The sequence below is a fragment of the Eulemur rufifrons genome, chromosome 13 (genome assembly GCF_041146395.1).
Source record: "Eulemur rufifrons isolate Redbay chromosome 13, OSU_ERuf_1, whole genome shotgun sequence".
In the NCBI taxonomy this organism is placed as follows: Eukaryota; Metazoa; Chordata; class Mammalia; order Primates; family Lemuridae; genus Eulemur; species Eulemur rufifrons.
Window position 1 is genome coordinate 9170524 of NC_090995.1, and position 21802 is coordinate 9192325.

At 34.1% G+C, this 21802-nt stretch overlaps 1 protein-coding gene across 1 annotated transcript in view; it reads right to left on the reverse strand.

Moving 5' to 3' along the window:
- The window catches only part of CCSER1 (coiled-coil serine rich protein 1), a 744111-nt gene that overhangs the window by 720438 nt on the left and 1871 nt on the right, over positions 1-21802 (reverse strand). The window contains exon 2 of the mRNA XM_069485507.1: positions 18900-19084. Coding sequence (XP_069341608.1) covers positions 18900-19084 — 185 coding nt within the window. The remainder of the gene's footprint in view (positions 1-18899; positions 19085-21802) is intronic.

Below are 21802 nucleotides of genomic sequence, written 5' to 3' on the forward strand. Positions count from 1 at the left end.
TTCCATAATAGATTTACTTTAACAGAGAACACACACATCAGCGTCACCAGAAATTACTACCTTCCTATCAATACAAGCAAAAGTAAACTCCCCTAATAAATATAGCTACTCAGACATAAATCTAAGATACATGTCCTCAAGGACAGGGATCAGGATAATGTAACCCTCCTTGCATAATGATAAGGGCAATCAGAAATTTACTAAATGTTCTCGAAGTCTTTAACAGGCTGTTCCCATTCTTACTTAAAACCAATCACTTCAAATTAAGAACAGAGATGAAAACTGGTTGAGATTAAATAACATTCTGTTATTGAAAACACAGAATTATTAATTCAAGTTGGTCACAAGTGTTGTTACTTATTTTAGACTTTCTTATATGACACATGCAGAATCCTAAGTTTGTAATCTAAAATATTGTTGCACGTATCAGTTATCCTAAGGAGATATCTTTAACAAAATACAAACCACTGAAATAAATAAATCTACTACTGCTTCTTTGGTCCTTTAACTCAAAACATATAATTGTCAGTCAAATTAATCTAGGCAACAGCCAAAATAATCATTCTGTGAAAAATTTTGTAGCCAAGCTCAACATCTCTTTGAAGGAAATAAAATAAGTAATTTTTCGATTTAAAGAAAATCTAGGGTCCAATGTCTAGAAAAGAGAATTAATTATCACTCTCTACTCAGGGTACAAACACATGATTTTTCAATGAATGTTACATGTTTTTAAAGATTATTTCCCAAAAATAGACTGTCTGTGAAATAGAAACAGTAAGGGTTCTGAATATTAAAAGAATATGCAAGTTTTTAGCATCCTCATTTTTAAAAAGCCATAAATATTTTTTACAAGTTTTATATATCTAAAGGACTAGAATTATGCATAGCATCAGAGAACAATGCACAAGTTACAGGGAGGTAGGATTTAGTTCAATAGGAGAAAGAAAATTTTAAGGACTACATCCACTTAATAAAAGTGAACAGAGTTTTTTAGTGAGAATATTTCTTCTTAAGAAGAGTTATATACATGAAATAATATTTCCCCCATTATGTAATCCCTGATATGTAACAAACTCCCACTAAATATTAACTTTCCAGCTTTTCTATCCCTGACTACGAAGACATTTATGGAATAAATATTTTCTTCGGCCGGGCGCGGTGGCTCACGCCTGTAATCCTAGCACTCTGGGAGGCCGAGGCGGGTGGATTGCTCGAGGTCAGGAGTTCGAGACCAGCCTGAGCAAGAGCGAGACCTCGTCTCTACTTAAAATAGAAAGAAATTATCTGGAAAAAAAAAAAAAAAAAGACAAAAACAAACAAAAAAAATTTTCTTCGAAAAGGGTTCAAAAAGGAGAAGAATAAAAGGTTATAAAATATTGAGTCGTGAAAATCAAAAGTGAAATAGTCACAGAAAGCGTATGATATTAGGTATCAGGCAAAACGTAAAGTCTCCTCATAATCAATACTTGACACAACATGCAGGCTTAGATATGATCATTACCTCTTTTCAGACATGTTTGTATTTCTCATTTCTAATCCACCCATCATTAATTTATTAGTCTGGCATCTTTAAATTCACTCCCTGAAGTGATTTGGGAAATGGTCTAGAAAAAAAGTGTGGCACTTTCTTTTCTATCAGTGAAGAAGCCTATGTGATACTTAATTTTTCTTTCTGAGTCATGACATATTTTGATTAGAAGAGAATCTTACAATCAGGTCACACAGATTGTATCTCTGGCTGTTTGTTCAGTCATGTCTACCACTTTTAGACAAAAAAAATATATAGTTTGAGGAAGGTAGTTGATTCCAGAATGAACACACAGTCAAAACACAAAGAACAGAAAAAAAAAACCCACTGCTACTTACAATGCAATCAGAGTATCAATCACTATACTCACAACCATCACTGCCTACAAATAAGATTTTCTGTTTTATAAATTTCTCCTATTATCTTGTATCACCTTTCATAACACCGGGTCTGCAATATTATGTGGACATTTTACAGGTTGACAGTTTGGTTAGTAAGGGAAAAAGTGGCTTGGCCAGAGAATGTGCTGTTCATAAATTAGGCTGTGTTGGCTCCAGTTACTAATAAATTATGGCACTTTATAAATGATTTCTTTTTCTTAGGAATACCATTGTTGTTATTCTCCATAAGGGGTTTAATTGATAAATCCATCATTATTCAGTAACTATTTATTAATAGGAAAGCTTTTAAATACATAATGTCACAATTTTCAAGAACAAGAGAAAGTAAAACAATGCATAATGGAATAAATAAAATGAAACTTTGAGTGCTGAGAGAAGAGTTTTAATTTAGCAGAAAAATGTCTCAACCAAATTGAAATATAAAAGTTTATCTCAAATGTCAACAAAAAAGCAATACACTATTTTTCGTACACACAATAATTAAAGAACACTGTCATTTTTTTCATGTAAGACATTCATTACTGTAACTTACAGCCACCTAATGAATTCAGTTAATCCATTTAAAACTAAGTGAATAGTTCCAAAAGGCATATCTTTTTATGCCACTGTGCTGCTTAAAACTATCAATGGCTCCTGACTTCCTACCAAAATTCTCATTACATAATACATGATTCTCTCTGACCTGGTTCTTCCCTTTTCCTTAACCCTTTCTATCATAGCACCTCATCTCTTGTCCAACACTCCTGCCTTACTGAAATGTTTCATCCATTAACGCAATTACTCATAAATTGCTCTAGGACTACATACCGAAGCATTGTTTAAAAGCCTCTCCCAAGGATTACTGAATTCTGTAGGAGATTATATCATTGTTTGATTTTGCTATTTACTGTAAGGGCTCTGACTCAGTGAAGTTACATGGTAATTTATATATTTGCATCCAATGGCGATACAAATGCTTTTGTCTGGGAATGGATTATTGCTCTGTAGGACATTAGCCAGTTTTGTATCCAATTTTGCAATATTATTCTATTAAATTGCTAGAGACACCCAGTTCCTCAATGCTCTTTGAACCATATTACCATTATGTAAGTTCTCCTAGTAAGGAGTTGAGTAAATCTCTGATTCTTATCTAATCTATAATTGTACAAAATCATGTTTTAAACTTTTGGAAAATTATACTTGGACAGTTTTGGTGAACCCAGTGAGATACTGAAATAATCTCACATGCTAGAACCAATTAAACTGCATTGCTGGAAAAGTCACTTCACTGTCTGGGAAAGACCAGGCATGTCCCTTCTTGGATCCCAAAGTCACTTTCAAACGGTAATAGCATTTTATCTCTGCTGACTTTCTGTTTGTTTTTACTTTCTTCTGATTTTGCATGGTTTTATTTCTTCATTTGTTTGGGGGTTTTTGTTTGTTTGTTTTAGCTTCTGATCAATTCTATTATTCTGTCTGTTTCTTGTCTATCCAACAAACCTACCTCAAGGCTGTTGAGTCTGTGTCTTGTCTTGAACCACTAAGCCAGTTACAACTGTAGAGTTGAGAGAATAGTATGTAAAAGTCATGGCTTCGGCTGTGTTGCTTTCCACAGCCAGGCAAGGGACCACTACTAAGCTTGAACCTAGGCCAGTCTCAACCACATGCTGAAGAAAGCACCTGTGTATACGTGAATCCAGTTTTACATGACCAATTAATTATTCCCTATTTGTGAAGTATCTAATTCAATGGTCTGGTTATTTGATTATCTCTATTGGGTTGATGATGGAGATCTATTTTCGAGCAAGTAAAAAAACAACAGAGAATCTGATTTATTATGTTGTTTTTGTTTTCTGCCTGTTAGTCTTTTGACAATTTGGGAGCTCAAATCAGTTAAAATTTTTTCCCCATTGAAAAGCATAGCAGCTCTTCGAGAGCTGAATAGGCATAAGCCAGAAACTGGGTCCTCAAAAAATACATTCTCAAAGTCTCATGGGAAGAACTGTACTCTTAAATATAGCTACTTCCTGGAAGGGCAGGGACCTTAGCAAATTGTAGAGACTTCAGAAAAATGGAATTCACCAAATTTATAGCTGAATGAAATCTCATGAAGAGACAAGCTTAGTTTCTTAGCCTCAGGAATGAAAAGCAAGTAATAGTGCTTTTAAAAAACCTATTCCTGTATTTCTTAATGACATTTCCAGACAATAGTTACTCAATACTATATGCTCAAGGAGGCACATGCAATTAATTAACATCTCTTGCTGCCAAAATGTAAATAATTAGGCCATAATACAAAACAGAATCAGCCTTTTTCTGAGATCAATTATAACCTCATATAATCATTATATACACCAAATAGAATATAGTAATGTATTTATCATATAATAATATACAATAATGTTATAGTATTTGGAAAATACTTGAGATCAAAGAGAACAATGTTAAGAAAAATTATCCAAATAGTAGGAATAATTCCGAGAGGATGAATACCTGTCTTTTCATTATCATACTAACAGATTATTTAATATTCGATGAGAGTGTCCCACTTTTGATTGTGTTATTTGCTATTAGTTAAGGGCTCAGACTCTGTGAAGTTATTCTGGGTAGGTTGTAGATTTGTCACAAACAGAGATACACATCGTTTAGTAGAAAAAAGAAAATCCCAAAGATTATGGTTTATTGCCTTGTAAGACATCCCAGTTCTATAACCAAACTAAGAATATTATCTTAATACTTCTTTCTTAAGCTTCTTATAAATATTCAGTTTCTCAAACACTCTGACCCAGCTTTCATTTTTATTCATTCTTTATGAATTAATTAGTTAAATAAGTCTTTGACATGTGTCTAAAAGTCCCAGTTTCAACTTTTAAAAATTATACTTTACAGCAGTTCTCTTATGAAGATACTACCTCCTCTATGAAAGCTTTTGTGAACACTCAAGAATTTACCACTCGTACATGTCTGTCCTTCTAACTACAGTGGTCCTCCCTTTATTTGGGGTTTCACTTTCCAGTTTCAGTTACCCGCAGTCAACCACGTTCCAAAATAGGTGAGTACAGGACAATGAGATATTTTGAGAGGGAGAGATACCACACTCACGTAACTTTTGTTATAGTTTATTGTTATAATTGTTCTATTTCATTGTTAGTCATTGCTGTTAATCTCTTACTGTACCTAATTTATATAAAACTTTATCACCAGTGTGTATGTCTCAGAAAAACATAATATGTATAGAGTTTGGTATCATGTAAGGTTTCGGACATTCACTCTAGGTCTTGGAACACATCCAAGAGAGAAGAGAGAGAGAAAGAAAATGTGGTAAAGATTAGCAATTTGTGATCTATGTAAAGGACATATAAGAGTTTTTTGTACAATTCTCACTTTCATTAAACAGGAAATTATTATAAAATAAAAATAGAAGGTATTTAGTAAATTTTAAGTGATATGTTGTAACTAAAGTGATGCTGGTTCTATAAAGCAAAAAAGTAAATACGGTTAATTTTTATTTTTAAGTAAAAGATTCATGTGAAGGAACAGTAGAAGAAGCAACACCTGCTCTCTTGAATCTAATAGTATTAATATACAACTGTTTTGCTATTCTGAGTCGTGGTCTTTTTATTTTAAAAAAATTTTTATTATTAATTATTATGGGTACAAAGTAGTTGTATACATTTACAGGGTACCTGTGATGTTTTGACATAGGCATACAACGTGTAACAATCAAATCAGGACTTAATCTGCGCTACAGACCAAATGGACCTAATACATTTCATCCAACAGCTGCAGAATACACGTTTTTCTCCTCAGCTCATGGATCATTCTCAAGGAGAGACCATATGTTAGGCCACAAAACAAGTCTTAAAAATTCCAAAAAAATTGAAATCATATAAAGTATTTTTTCCAAATACAATGGAATAAAACTAGAAATCAATAATAAGAGGAACATTGGAAACTATACAAACTCATGGAAATTTAACAATATGATCCTGAATGACCAGTAAGTAGGCCAATAAAGAGATTAAAAAGGAAATTAAAAGATTTCTTGAAATGAATGAAAATAAACACACAACCTATCAAAACCTATGGGATACAGAAAAAGCAGTACTAAGAGGAAAGTTTACAGCAATAAGTGCCCACTTCAAAAAAGGAAAAAAACTTCAAATATATTTATTTTTGAGAAGTGAGTTGAAACTAAGAAGAGGCGAAAAAAAGAGATAGAAGGGAGGAAATAAAAACAGAGAGAAAGACAGCCCATTTTACTTATCTGAGTGCTAATTTCTATAAGTTTGGTTTTGTGGGTTTGGCAATTTATGGAGAGAGATTAGGTGAACAAAGATACGATGTAACCTTAAAAAAAAAAAAAGCTGTTTTACATTTTCACATTTCTTTAAACACATAATGCCTAGCCCAATTTCTAGCTGAAGGTAGATAGTCCACAAGGGTCACTGAAGAAATGGATTGAACTCATTTTACTTAAACCTTTGCTCTACCTCACCAGCAATAAAAAGCTAATTATATCCCCTCACTTCTATTTTTCAAAGTTGGTAGTGGGCTGTTCACTATTTGATTACTTAGATCTGTAATAGTCAGAATCCAGAACCAGTAATTTCTTACCTAGTTAGGTGTTCTTGTGGGTAAGGAACCTCTCTTTTCTGAATGTAAGTATGCTATGACCCTAGCAGAAAATCTAAGTTTTGAAAATCAAGACTTTCTTTTATTTTTCTCTTAACACCATCTAACTCAGCTGCCATGAGTAAAGAGACCATCTTTTCCTGCTGACCATATCAACCCCATCCTGTCAAACAGAGCCTAACGCATGGGCTGGGCACATAGCTAGCACTAAGTTGAACTGAGAATTCACTTTACTTAGTCATTAGTCCATGTAATAAAATTATCTTTTTAATTTTTCTTCAGTCTGGGCCACTACTTTATCCTGAGCAATTCTACTGCTATTTTATTATGCAATCCTGTTTTGGTTTAAAAAAAAAAAAAAAAAAAAAGAAGTATATTTTAGTGAAGCTTTTATCTATTGCTCTAGTAAAATAGCCTTGCTTATGGAACCAGAATAATCTGTTATTTTATGGTAAAAATATTCTCATTTTAAGACTATAAGAAGTTTTAACAAAGCTATAGTGCTGACATTGGGAAATCACTTTATTCTAAGTTGTTGTTTTACAAAAACAAAAAAACAATTTCTGTAGAAATCATTTGTATGGATCAATTGTTCCGATTCCCGGAAAGTTACCTAACAGTCTACTTATGACAAGGAGAGAATCATGAAAAGCTGAAGAGTCTAGCATCTTTTGTGTTCAACCCCACTGCACTGAATCAAAAAATACAAGGCAAAACTATATACTGAACAACAGTGGCTACCTTTGAACTTCTTTAGTCAACAGACCTTACAGGCTTCCAGCTGTGTAACAGTAAGTTCCCTTGAAGAAATCATAGTATCACTTCATAAAACTTAATGGCATCCCAACTCCCTTTTGTCATGCAGGACTTCCTAGAGAGATAAATGCTATTAGAGAAGAGCACGCATTAATAGTTCCTTTCTCTTTTTTTAAATGTGAGCCCAGCATCTACGCCTCAGTTCTTTTTTTCTCAGCTACCGCTACTTCCAGTGGACTGCTGGGTCAAGTGAAAGCTTTAGTATCAGCGTACTCTGATACCCACTTGGCTCAGTGATACTTTCTATACACTTATTATTATTAAGAAATAAAAGAGAGAGAAAGAGAGAAAATCACTGTGATTCATGAACCATAGCTAGGTGGCTGATCTCCTTTTCACTGAAAATCATTATTTGTATTAATGTATCCACACTTTGGAACATAAATCTGCTGAAAGCAACAGCCCGCTGAGATATACTGTCTCATCCCAACCAGTGCCTAATACATGATATGAATTATCTGACAGCTGGTTACCCTCTAGCTCAAATCTCACGTAGCTTAAATATTGAAGCTGAATATCCTAATGGCAGAGGCATTCTTCGAACAGAATGAAGAAAAGTAAGAAAGACAAGTGTAAAAACTTGAGTGTGTTATAAAAGTTTCTCTCACAAAAGTTTAGAGATCTTAAATTACCATAGGACTAACTAGTACTACTAAATACACTAAATTCAAAATTTATTTTTAAAGGAAAATAAATAATCTATAATTGATTTTCTTCAACATTATGTTTTTTGTCTTTTAAGTTATTGCCAATTACTATTTTGCATAGCATTATCTTAAAAATTAACAAAAGATACTTTTACATTAGTAATTTATTGTTTATTGGTAAGGTATTACATAATGAGTTATGTAAGTGTCCATATAAATGTCTACAATGGTTAAACTTGCTTTTTAATGTAAGAAACCAAACATGCAAATTAAATTTCTCTTTAAACAGCCAAGATACCTGTCTTAAGGGCAGATGCTTTTCTCCCAAAATCAGGGAATAACTGGGTTGAGTAAGCTTTCTAAGTGTAATATAAATACAGTAGAGTATTCATATCTTAGTTGTTCTACCCAATTATTTTTTCCCTAAGCAATATATATTGATTTTGAAAAATGTTTATGAGTTTCTAAAAAATAACCAAATGACAAATCAAGTAAATAGCACATTACCCTTACAGAGAATTAATATAACTAATTTATGAAATTTTTATTACTGTATTATTTTTTTTTTAATTTTTAGGAACTAAAAGTATTTTATAGATTTTTTTCACTTCCGAAAGTCACGCATAAAACGTCCTCCTTCTCCCCGACACACAATCTCTGCACACCACAAGTTCCTCTTGGACCAGAGCCAGCCTGAGGCCTGAGCCCTGGGAGGCTCTGAAGGAGGCAAAGCAGAAACAGCAGGTGCAGAGGCCACAGTGGAGGGCACAAGTGGGCAATGTGTGCTCCTCTGGTAGTTGCCAAGTTCCCTGCAACATCAAACACATGCTGCTTGCAAAATGCCCGCAACTGTTGCCACTGTCTGTCCTTTGCTCCACTTAAGCTGCCGTCAAGTTGAAAAAACAATAACAATGCTGAGTGACAGCAATGAGGGTAGAAATTAGTATTGCAATTTATTACACTGATTCTAATAGGGGACGTCCTATTTTAAATGATATGATTGCTGCTTCTCCATTAATGTAACCTCGGACACAGAGAGGGGCATGCTGTATTTTAAAAGGAGTATTTTAAAAGGAGGCTGAAATATACATATATAAAAACAAAAATGAGAATAGTAATACAGACAGGGAAAAAACAGAGAGAGAGAAGCCATTAAGTAATAAAAATTACTTAGGACAAAATCACTGAATATTTCTCTACACCCACTCCAAAGATAATCACCCTCAGAGTTTTAGCTATTCTCCTCATGCAAATAAATTTTTCATAAGACCTCATTCTATTTCCATAAATCTAATCTATAGTAATTTTCCATACCTATTTGATTTTGTCAGATTTCTGCCGTAATAAAAATTCCCAGCCTTTTTGTTTGGAATACACTATAACTTCCCCTGCATCTTGTTTTCAGGCAGGACTTGTAAATGAAAATGCAAGAGGGTCTAGGACCCAATGTTAAAGAATAGCTGTGTTTAAAATATGTGTGCAAAGCAGCAGCCTGCCAAGGAGTCTGGCAGGAGACAAAGAGAAAAATAACCAGAGGAGAAATACCATTGCAAAAAGAAGAGAAAAGTATACAAACAAAGTCCTCAACGGAGTTAGATGTTAAAGAGAAGTCAAGAATAAATGAAGATTGAAAAAAATGAAAATTGGCAAAGTCACTGATGGCTTTAGTTTTCAACTGGGGGCAATTTTTGTCTGCCAGGGAATATTTGCCACTGTCTAGAGATATTTTTAGGTATCACAGCATGTGGGTCCCACTGGCATTTAGTGGATGGGGATCACGGATGCTATTAAACATCCTACAATGTACAAGACACTCCCCCTAGCAAGGAATTATGTAGGACAAAAATGTCAATAATGTGGATGTTGAGAAACTGTGTATTACAGCAGGAATATGGCAAGAGTCAGGACTGTTTGCCTTGTGGGGAAAAAGATGGAGAACTTCAGGAGCAGGAAGGATACAGAAAAAGTTATTTTTTGTTTGTTTTCCTTAAAGATTGAAAACTTGGCAGTATTGCCCACTGATAGCAATGAAGAGATGGAGAAGAAACTAAAGAAAGATAAAAGACATACACTGATAAAGCACTGTTCTAAAGTAGGTGAGGAGCTGAAATCAGAATGACTTGGAGAAATATCTCTCTTTTTAGAATGAAGGAACAAACATTTCTCTAAGATCAGAGGAAATGAAGGATGGATGTGTAAAAATATGAATGTGGGGGGAGGAGGGTGCAAGAACAGAATAGTTTGCGGAGAGTGTTTAAAGTTCACACTCGCTGTTCAAAGCTAAGCAGCTGGTATGTGACCCATTTTCCCAGTGATATGGGGGAAATGCTGCACGTCTCCTGGAAAGTAAGAAAGCAGATGACCTGTAGCTGGTTTAATCTCCTTGTAAACATACAGACTTGCTAGCAAACAAACTGGCAAACTACTTGGTTTTTACTAGAGGGAGAGTTTATTTATGCACTGCTTTTAGCAGAATATGTCTAATTATGTAGGATTGTTTATGAAAAATAAAGCTGGAATCTAGAAATGTATGGGATATGGCTCCCTGGAAAATGTCCATCTGTGTTATATATAACTGAGTATAAAATGGAGATGTTTCATATTGAGATGGCTCCTTCTGTGTAAATGAGGGAATGTATACATCCAACAAGCCAAGCCTCTTCCAACAATCTGGGCCGGGGTCCATCAGATACAGAAAGAAAGGGCCTGGGGAGCTGGGGAGGTATTTTAGATCATTTCCTGCTCCACCTGTGTCTCTCTGTACCTAGTAAGAGTTCTGACTTACGTCAATCTCTCTTGACAATAAAATCCTTTGTGTTTCTCCTTGACACATAAACTAATCATTGAGTGATGTTGAAGACAACTAGTTGAGTATGAAAATCATAATTTTGTAGGTAGTTACATATATATACAGTAAAGAACTTAACAGAGGGAACTAAAAGAATAGGTACATAGGTTATTTCAAGTTGGATGTATCAAGTTAAGAATAATAGAAGATATAAACAAAAGAGGCATTTCAGAGAAAACTTTTCACATTAGAGTAAAATGATCACTGAATTAGATTATAGAAATGATAAAATGACAGATACTGAAAGTTAGGAATGAGCAGTTGAAACAAAAATGTCATCACATAGGAAGACTGTGAGATTGCATATGCATGATACATTTGTAAATCATACCTTTTTACCCTGACATTGCAAATATGACGGTTTTTGAGTTACTTATAAATGTTTGTCTTGATTTTATATTTAAAAATCGTAAGAATGTATTTATATATTCATATTTTTCTACAAATTATAATGCCCAATATTCAACATAATTCTTCAGTAGTAATCTATTTCTTGACCTTGGAAGTCAGAATTTGTTTTATTTAATTTGTTAATATTAACTTAATGAGTTGTATTTAAATTTCAAAATAACAGAATAACTCCATAAAAATAATTTTTTTCCATTATCTAGCTAGAAAAACATAAAAACTTCAGATTCCAATGATTATCCCCTGACTTAAAAAAGGTAGTTATTTTACTCAAGGTAAAACAATTGTAGATTATAGATTGTATACTTATTTGGACAGTCAGAGAACTGTCAGGGATCCCAAATCAATAAATATTCTCTCTTATGCTATGAAAGCTGTACCGGCCCACGAGGTTACCTAGAAAAAAGGCATAAAGCAATTGTCACCTCACAGAAAAGTCAGAGATAAACTGAAGATAATAGAACCCCAAGGATAAATGGTAAACAACCTCATTTTCTAATTTCTTAATTTTAAAGGGATATATCCAGCTAAAGGGTATCCTAGATTAGTATGGTTAGGAAAAAATCTTTAATTCTCCTTTACTGCTGTCATTTTAAATTATTTTCTTGATAAATAACAATAAGTACAGTTTTTAATGAAGTTTTTAACAAATATTATTAAATATTGCTATTGTTACCACATGATTATTTATATTCAGTTTAATAATGTAACCACAGAAAGAAAAAAGTAGGTGCTAAGCACATTCTCATGTGAACTGTATGAAGAGAAACAGTCATAAGGATGATACTCCAATTCTACATACTCAAACTGATCTTAAAGTCATTTAAGATGACTTTAAGACATATACTTAACTACATATATGTATAGTTTTATTTAGAATTTTGAAAAATGAACATAAAAATTATGACAGCTTCTAAATGAAAATGACATATTCTAAAAATTAGAAATAAATGAATGGAATATTTTATCCAACCCTGATTTTAAAGGCAACTTTGAATCCACAAGCTTACAAGAAATGAAGTAAATTGGACTAGACAAAATATGCAGGGGAGTTTTAAAATCTCACCTTACACATATTTGACCAAGAATTTATATTTTTTTAATGAGTTCTCCAATAAATATCACAAATAATTGACCATTTCTTATACTTATCGTATGCGCAGTCCTTAACTACTGTGCTGGTATGATCCTTGAAAATCATTCCAAAAAGTTGATAATCCTAAAATGAATTATGCTTCTACTGGAATGATGCCATAATTGGTATGGCCTTCCTGCTCGAGGAGTTAGCATCAAACCAGAGTTTTATCAAATAATGCATTATAAAAAATCTGTACATTTGTATAATAAATTAAAATGTCAAAAATGTACATAAACACACCACACACAATGATTGTATTAGAAGCCTTAATTCACTGCTATATAAACATATATTACTTCCTAACCAGGAATTTTATCTTTATTTCATTCATAATTATTAGATGTCTATTTCTACACGAGGCGCCATATGAATTACTACAAGAAATGCCAGTATATACACAATTTCTTCCACTTACAAGACTTAAGTCTAGCAGGTAAAATGAAACACAGTCAAATTACTATGAGGTGGGTGCTATATATGTAATACAATATAGAAAAGCATTCAGAGGAAATGTATAGTATAGTATTAAGTGTACTATAACTAGAAAAGCCAATGAAGGCATTATGGATTAGAGCTATCAATCTAAAATTATGCCAATTATCAACAAATATAATTTCTGTGATTTTTCTTCTTAAAATATATAAGAATTGAGGAGAATGATTGGCGTGACTCCATTTCCTTAAAAACATTACTGGCTTCCTTTTCTCACTAAATTTCCCTGTACCAAGCAATGGTATTTGCTTTAATTTTATCAAGAATGAGTTACACCAAAAGTTGCAATCATTATTTAACCTCCAAAAGGCCATTAACATATTGGAAAGTCTCATTAAGGATTTCAGAATCAAGATGAGAAACTGTGTGAATCATATTTTCTAATCATCATCTTTTTCTCTTAATTTCAAACTTTAACAACTTTCATGCCATAAAATGGAAGTATGAAGGTGCATATACCACATAAGGCTAGAGAACTCTTTGGCCTGGTGGCTTGTAAAGATGGGATGTTCTGCTACCGATTTTTTGAACATTAATCCTGAGATTCATTTTGTACCTTCTTCGTTACTGTCCCAACTGCCTCTTAACACACCTGCTCAGCACTATCAGTTGGGCCTCAGTGGGAGAAATACACAAAAGACACAAGAAGGTTATGTATATATTTAATAATGTCAATTGAATATGTGATACAAGGTACAGATAAATTGGGAAAACAGGAGTCCATGTTCCCATTTTAAATCCTCTTAACTTTGGATATCAATGATCAAAATCACAACCAAGTATGCACCACCCATTCTAAATTTAAAGATTATCAAAATGGTGAAATCTGTTGTATTAACAAAATCATGTTCAACCTTAATGTCTGTCCTTCTGGGACTCAAAAATCCTCCAGAGCTATCTCTTCCATCTTTGCTTCTTCAGAATCGGTTCTGAATAAATATTTATTGACACACAGTGTGCATGAATTAATGAATGGATAAATGGATGAAGAATTATAATGAATAAAGGATAAGCCAATGAATGAGAAAACAGTCGTCCCAAAAGAAAACTGAATTGCACAGCAAAGTACTTGGTTATCTCATATAAGGCTTAATTAATTTATACATCTTAACTAGTTTATACTCCAGACTATCCAAATTCTGGAGTGAAACATACCAAAAGTTAAAATATAACATGAGATGCTACTTTTATAATCAGATATAAATTGGGTCTGTTCTTCTACCAAAGAAGTCCTACAGCTTATGTTTTTACTGTGCCACTCATAGTTTGTACACAAAGGCTGCACGGTGCCAAGCTGCAAATAAGAGATATAAAGCTGTGTCACAGTAAAACTGGCCATAAATGACATAAACTGTCAGAATCACTTAGCACAAATAGTTCCGGGCAATTTTGTGCATGCATTTGCTAAGTAATCTAAAGATAACAAAACTTTTAAAACCAACTGCTTAATGGAATAAAAATAAATTCTTGTAAATATAGTAGAGATTCCTTGAGTCAAGCAAAAAAATAAACTTAGTTCATTTAAGATACACATCTTAAGGCCTTTAAGTAAGGAAGAGAGCACATTCCAAAGAACAAAACTTGAAAGATATTTTTATCTTTTCCAACTACAATGACCATGGTTAAAATTGACCATGGTAGCTATTAGTGATCACCAAATACATCTGGGTCTACACCTGCCAGAATCTACAAGGAATTCAAACAAATCAGTAAGAAAAAAATAAATAACCTCCTTAAAAATGGACAATAGGAATAGACATTTTCAAAAAAAGATACACAAATGACCAACAACCATATGAAAAAATACTCAACATTAATCATAAGGGAAATGCAAATTAAAACCAAAATGAGATACTCCCTTACACCTGTCAGAATGGCCATGATGAAAAAGTCAAAAAACAAGAGATGTTGGTACAGATGTGGTGAAAAGGGAATGCTTAGTCACTGTGGTGGGAATGTAAACTATGGAAAACAGTACTGAGATTCCTCAAGGAATGAAAATTAGATCTACCATTCAATTTAGCAATCCCACTACTGTGTATCTACCCAAAGGAAAAGAAGTCATTATATCAAAAGACACAGAATCCACAAATGCAAATATTTGGAATCAACCTAAATGCCCATAAACTGATGAGTAGATAAAGAAAAAGTGGTGTGTGTGTGTGTGTGTGTGTGTGTATACATACATAAATATCATGGAGTACATCTAAGCCATAAAGAAGAATGAAGTAATGTCTTTTGTAGCAACTTAATAGAACTGGAACCCATTATTTTAAGGGAAGCAACTCAGGAATGGAAATATCCTACATACTCACTTTTAAGTGGGAGCCATACGCTGAGTATACATGGTCACACAGAGGGGTATAAGGGATTATGGAGACAGAAGTGGGAGCAAGGGAAGAGGGTGAGGATATCCATATGCAAAAGAATGAAACTAGACCCCTATCTCTCACCATATACAAAAATCAAATCAAAATGCATTCAATCATGAAGCTACCAGAAGAAAACATTGAGGAAACACTCCACGCCATTGGTATGGGCAAAGATTTCTTGAGTAATACCTCAAAGGCACAGGCAACCAAAGCAAAAATAGGTGGGATCACATCAAGCTAAAAAGCTTCTGCTGAGCAAAGGAAACAACCAACAACGTGAAGAGACAACTCACATAATGGTAGAAAATATTTGCAAACTAGCCACCTGACAAGAGATTAATAACTAGAATATATAAGAAGCTCCAATTAATCAACAGAAAAAAATCAAATAATTCTGGATTAAAACATGGGTGAAAGATCTGAAGAGACATTTCTCAAAAGAAGACATAAAAGTGGCCACCAGGTATATGTAAAAACACTCAACATCGGTAATTATCAGAGACATGCAAATCAAAACTACAGTGAGATATGGTATCTTCTCAACCCGGTTAAAATGGATTTTGTCTAAAAGACAGGCAATAACAAATGATGTCAAGGATATGGAGAAAGGGGAACTCTTGTGCACTATTACTGGGAATGTAAATTGGTACAATCATTACAGTGAAGAGTTTGGAGGTTCCTCAAAAAACTAAAAATAGAACTACCACACAACTCAACAATCTCACTGCCAGTTATATATCCAAAAGAAAAGAAATCAATATCCTGAAGAGATAGCTAACACTCCCATGTTTATTATAAAATTATTCACAATAGCCTAGATTTGGAGTTAACCTACTTGTGCACCAATGGCTGAATGGATAAAGAAAATATGGTATCTCTACACAATGGATTATTATGCACCCATAAAAAAAAATAAAATCCTGTCATTTGCAACAACATGGATAAAACTGAAAAACATTATGTTAAGTGAAGAAAGACAAATTTTGCATGTTCTCACTCACATATGGAAGCTAAAAAATTACTACAAGTGATCTCATGGAGACAGAAAGTAGAACAATGGTTACCAGGAGCTGGAAAGGGTAACAGGGAACAATGAGATAAAGTGTGGATGGTTTATGGGTACAAAAATATAGTTAGATAAAATGAACAAGATCCAATATTTGATAGTACAACAGGGTGACTATAGCCAACAACGTTATTATGTATTTTAAAATAACTAAAGGAGCGAAATTGTAATGTTTCCAACACAATTAAATGATAAATGCTCGAGGTGACGAATACCCCAATTCCCTTCGTTTGATTATACACATTGTATGCCTGTTTCAAAACATCTCATATACCCCATACATATATACAACTATATGTACTCATAATATTTAAAAATTAAAAATTAAAAAATTAGTTCCTTAGTTCAAATAAACATCAAAAATACATGTTACAATTAATTATTACTCTAAAAGAAAAGAATAACTGAACCATGGATGTAGCCTTAAACACATACAGTTGCTTAAATTATTTTGGAAGAATAATATAGAAAATGTGTCACTTTTCACACATACAGCCACAGTTTCCTAAATATATGTTACTTGTTTCACATATATCTAGAATCACCTAAAGAATCCTTGCATTTCTTCCTTACATGGCTAAAATTTAAAGAATATGTTTCATACATTTTATATTGACAATTAAACTATAAAGTAACTGAAGAAATGAGATATAACTTGCAAAACCCAAAGGAAAACAGTAAAATCGTGAAGGAAATTTGGTAGGACTCTTTTGGAAATTCAAAAGTTTCAGTATTATTTCAAAAAGTTTCATCTGTAAATCCAGGAACATGGGCAGTATTTTTTTCAAGTTTCCCCTCCAACCTTGATAGCCGTTTCACCACGACACCAACGGTGTCATGCTGCCATCTAGTGGAAGAACTATAGCACTACAAGGACGCTTCCAAAAATTTATACATAGGCCTCAAATAAAGGAACAAAATCACTTTTTTGTGTTTTGACATTTGAAGTTTTAAATCCTGAAAGTCGATCTGACAAGAAGAGTCATTTTGTGATGTTACAATTAGAATTATTTAAATTAAATGTAAATAATGTAAATAAATTCTGTAATAATAATTTTGTAATGTAAATGTAATGCACATTTTACATTTAATGTAAATAAATAGGAAAAACACAAGAGATATAAAAGAATATGTAAAAGGCCTGACTTTGAGCAAGTTGAATAGTGCGCAACTATTAATATTAGCACCTCTCTTTGAAGAAATAATGAAAATTTTGTGATGAGAAATGTTTCATATGTCATTAGTCCTTTTAATGTTGAATCAGTTGATAGTCTTATTTAACATATTATCATACTTTGACTAAAAATACCAACTGCAATAATAATGATATAATATTTTAACATACAAAAGAGAGATGAAATATATCTTTCTATATGTGCAAAGTAAACACACACACCATCATTTTTTAGTATAATGGAAAGAGGCAGCCCATTGTCATTTGTTGTTTTCTAGTTACCGATTTGCTCAAGATTAAGAAATGACCAAGCCAGAAAAATGGCCAGAACTTCTGACTTTAAGCACAATGGTTTTGCTATCACACAATGTTACCTTACTAAGTTAAGGCGTCTTCACGATATAATTATCAGATCTCAATGATCTACGATTTTCATCTGAATCCTAATTATCTAAAATACATAGAGGTAGCACAAGTGATTTACTTTTGAGCATGTTACACATATATCCATGAATACGTGGGTGGGTAGGTAGACAGATGATTTATTTTAAAGAAACATTTGTCAATAATAGTAGTGAAATATACTGCTAAAAAAAAGGACACATTTGTGAGAAAGTAAGCAAAAGGGTCTCCAAACGGTGAGCCCAGTCTAATAATTGTGAGAACTGAGGCCTCGTGGGCCCTGGGCTGCAGTCCTCCCCTCATCTCTCCACAGCCCTTGCTCCATCTCACACTATGAGGGAAATTCAGACACCTGGCTTTATGAGACCCCAGCCCACAAGTGCAAGCCCAGACCCCACCTCCCTACACACACCCCACCCCTAACCTCAACCTAAAAGCAGGCTCTGCAGTTTGGACCAGCAATCTGGTAACTCGGTTACCTCCAATGTGTTTAAGCTTCGGGTGGGCATCTCACATTGGCCCCCACGGGCTCCATACCCGCTCCTCACCCTGCGTGGAGGGGCACTACGGAGGCACAGCCAGAGTAAGGACCACTAAAAAGTCTAAGAGTAGGACAGCCTCAGGCATAACTGTGGTTTATACAGGGACACTTTCTGGAGGACTGTAGGATGGACAGGTGGTGTGAAATGACAGTGGGTGATCCCCCGATCAGTGTTTATCTTAGCTTGTGTATTTCAGGGTCTTGTTCTAGAAGACCTTAGGATACCCAGGAACTAAGGGTAGCTGTCATGGCACACTCTTATTTGTCCTGACCCATGAGAATCTCACGTGAAAAATCAGCCCCTCTGACTTGTGACATCAACTATATCAAGACCAATTTTTCCCTTAAAATATGAGGAGTCCATCCTTCAGTCTCTGTTCATTTCACAAAAGTCATGATTATGCCAGACACACATGGATTTCATTTTATTACAGACAGACATATATACTTACCATACTGTTCATTTTTGAAGACGAAGAGCCCGCTCTTTGCTTTCTTAAACTGCTAACTTCTTCTACATTTCCATCTTTTGGTTTCAAAATCATTCTGCTGCTCCCTGCAGTTCCTTCTGATGAGGACCGCAGTCGCCGCTCTATAAATCTTCCTTCACGATACGGACTGAGGCTACTGGCAAGAACTATTAAGAGAGAAATAAATAGAAAATTAACGTAAATATGTAAACGTGGTTTTTTATAAACGTTCCATTGAAAGAGAATGGAAAACTTCTAGTGTCATTCAAAACTTCTCTATCACAAGAAAACTTTTAAATTTATAGTGGCAGTTTGGTTTGCTTAATGGTTTTGCAGCCCAGAATTATTGGATTCAGCCTTGGGGCTTCCTCATAGTTCGCATTAATCATATAAACAAATCCTGTCCTCATTTCCTTCAAATTGTATACAGCATCTGATCACTTCTCACCACCTCCCCCACTGAGATTCTGGACCAATTCCCAGCCACGCTTGCCTGGGTTAGGGCAATTCTTGCTACAATTCTCCCACCTCCGTATACTCCACCTGCCTTTTCACCACCACAACACACAATCTACTCTCCACATGGTGGTCAGAATGATATACTTAAAACACAAGTGAGATCCATCACTACCAATCACCCCTCTAGTCAGAAAGCTGATGTCTTTCAAGTGGCCTAATAGGTTTCTCATGATATGACCAATCTCTCTGTCCTCACTCCAGGGAGAGGGGGCCACCCTGTTTACCTATTCACTGTTCCAACCTCATCTTCTGCCCTCCCCTTCCTCCACTCTACTCATGCCACACGGGACCGCGTGCTGTTCCTGGAACATTGCAGGCATGCTCCAGTCCCACAGCCTGTGACCCATGACCTTTGCACTCATATACTTCTCTCAAAGGTCTGTATGGCTCACTCCCTAAATGCCATTCAAATCTCTGCTAACACGTTACCTTGGGTACCACCCTCCTCACCATATTTAAAACTGCAAACTGCAATCCCACCTCCCACCTCTGAAACCTTTATTCTGCTTTAAATTTAGCCTCAGCAGTTATCACCATCTGATACTTATTTTATTTAATTGCATGTTAATTGTCTGAGTATCCTCTGTAGAAAATACGCTTCATGAATATGGGGATTTAGCACTGTTTTGTTCAATGCTATATCCCTAGTGTCAAAAACAGTGCTAAAGCAATAAATACTTGTTGAATGAATGAATGAGGGAGCCAATGACTGAATTGTCCTATTTAGGCTCCTCTACTAGTTAAAAGACTATCCAGAACCTATTACTCCAATATATAGCAGTTCTTTTTAAATAGCTTTAGTGCTATGATTGTACTTAATACATGTGGATGTGTATTAAGTATTCATTTAAATGTTTCATAACAAATACAAAATAAATTTAGTATTGTGGAATTTAGTGTGTATAGCAACTGTCTCTTGCTTAAAATACATTTACTTAGCTGGTTTTAAAATTTTGAACTTCTAAATTATAAAATCCTTATGAATAGCACAAGAATATTCTCACAAAATAAAGGATAGCATCCTGTCATCTTTTCCTTGTTGGTATTACCAGCATATTTATCCAGGAACAGGCAATGCATTGTCAAATCTGTGAAATTAATGTATTAATGCCTCACAATTAGGATCTCGGCCAACAGATTAATAGTCACCAAGATAATTGCTGGTCACTGCCCAGTTCCATAGGAATAAAAATATATAGTATTCAATTAAACACAAAGCAAGTCATCATTGCTAAGTAAGAATTGGATATATAAGGATAATTACATTTCTATCCTTTTCTGTGCCATTTTTTTAAAAAACTGCCTGAATTCCAATCTGAAGTCCACCGTTTGCTAATGATGTGACCGTAAAGTTATTTAACTTAATCTTGCAGTTTAGTTATTAATAACAGTCATGCAAAATTTTTGTAAGGATTATATAAAATAGTGCAGGTAAATTTCTTAGCACATTTTTGGGCACATATTAAATGTACAAAAGCAGTAAACTTTATCCACATGATTATCATTATCATTACATTCTCATAATTATAGGTAAAGAAGTTAAGCAGGTATGACTAAAGCCAAGAGCACGAACAGACTACCAAGTTTAAAAAATGAAAAAAAATAGTCAGGTACATAAAAGTGATCTTGTATCAAATGTGAAAAATACTAAGACAGCAGGAGAATTAAATGATGCATTTAAAAGGTTAACATTGATATGTTTATGGAGGGATTATATAACCCTATGACTCTTGACATAGTAATACATCATTTGATTTATTATGAATTTTATTTAATATTTTAGATCATGACATGTAGTAAAGCATGTTATGAAGAGCCCGAGCTTTGGATTCAGACAGCTGTAATTTGGGTGTGCTACTTACCAGCTGTATGATTTCTTTAGCCTCAGTTTTCAAATGTGTAAAATGGGAAACACACAAGGCTACCCCTCAGGATTTGTAACCCAATCAATCACACATTAACCCTGTGACTGTGGACAAATAACTTATCTGTGCTCCAATTTTCTTTTCCTGTAAAAGAGCTTGCAACATAATAGTAGTAATTTTAATCACTTTTTAGTAAATGTATGCAAAGTACATAGAATAGTATCTAGGACATAATAATTGTTTTTAAAGTTGGGAAAATTAGTAGCAGTAGCAGTAGCAGCAGTTGTGGCGGTAATGATAGTAGAGAAAAAAGAATAAAAAGAAATGTCTAACATAGTCCAGTAGGTGGTACATATTCAACAATTTTCCTAAACTGAATTTTATGTTAAATAAAGGTAGTTTTCTGGAGCCAGATTAGAGTAATTCACACACACTCCACCTTTCTTTTAAATCAAAGAGAAGGTGTCCAAAGTTACACAGCCAGTTAATGTCAGAGGCAAG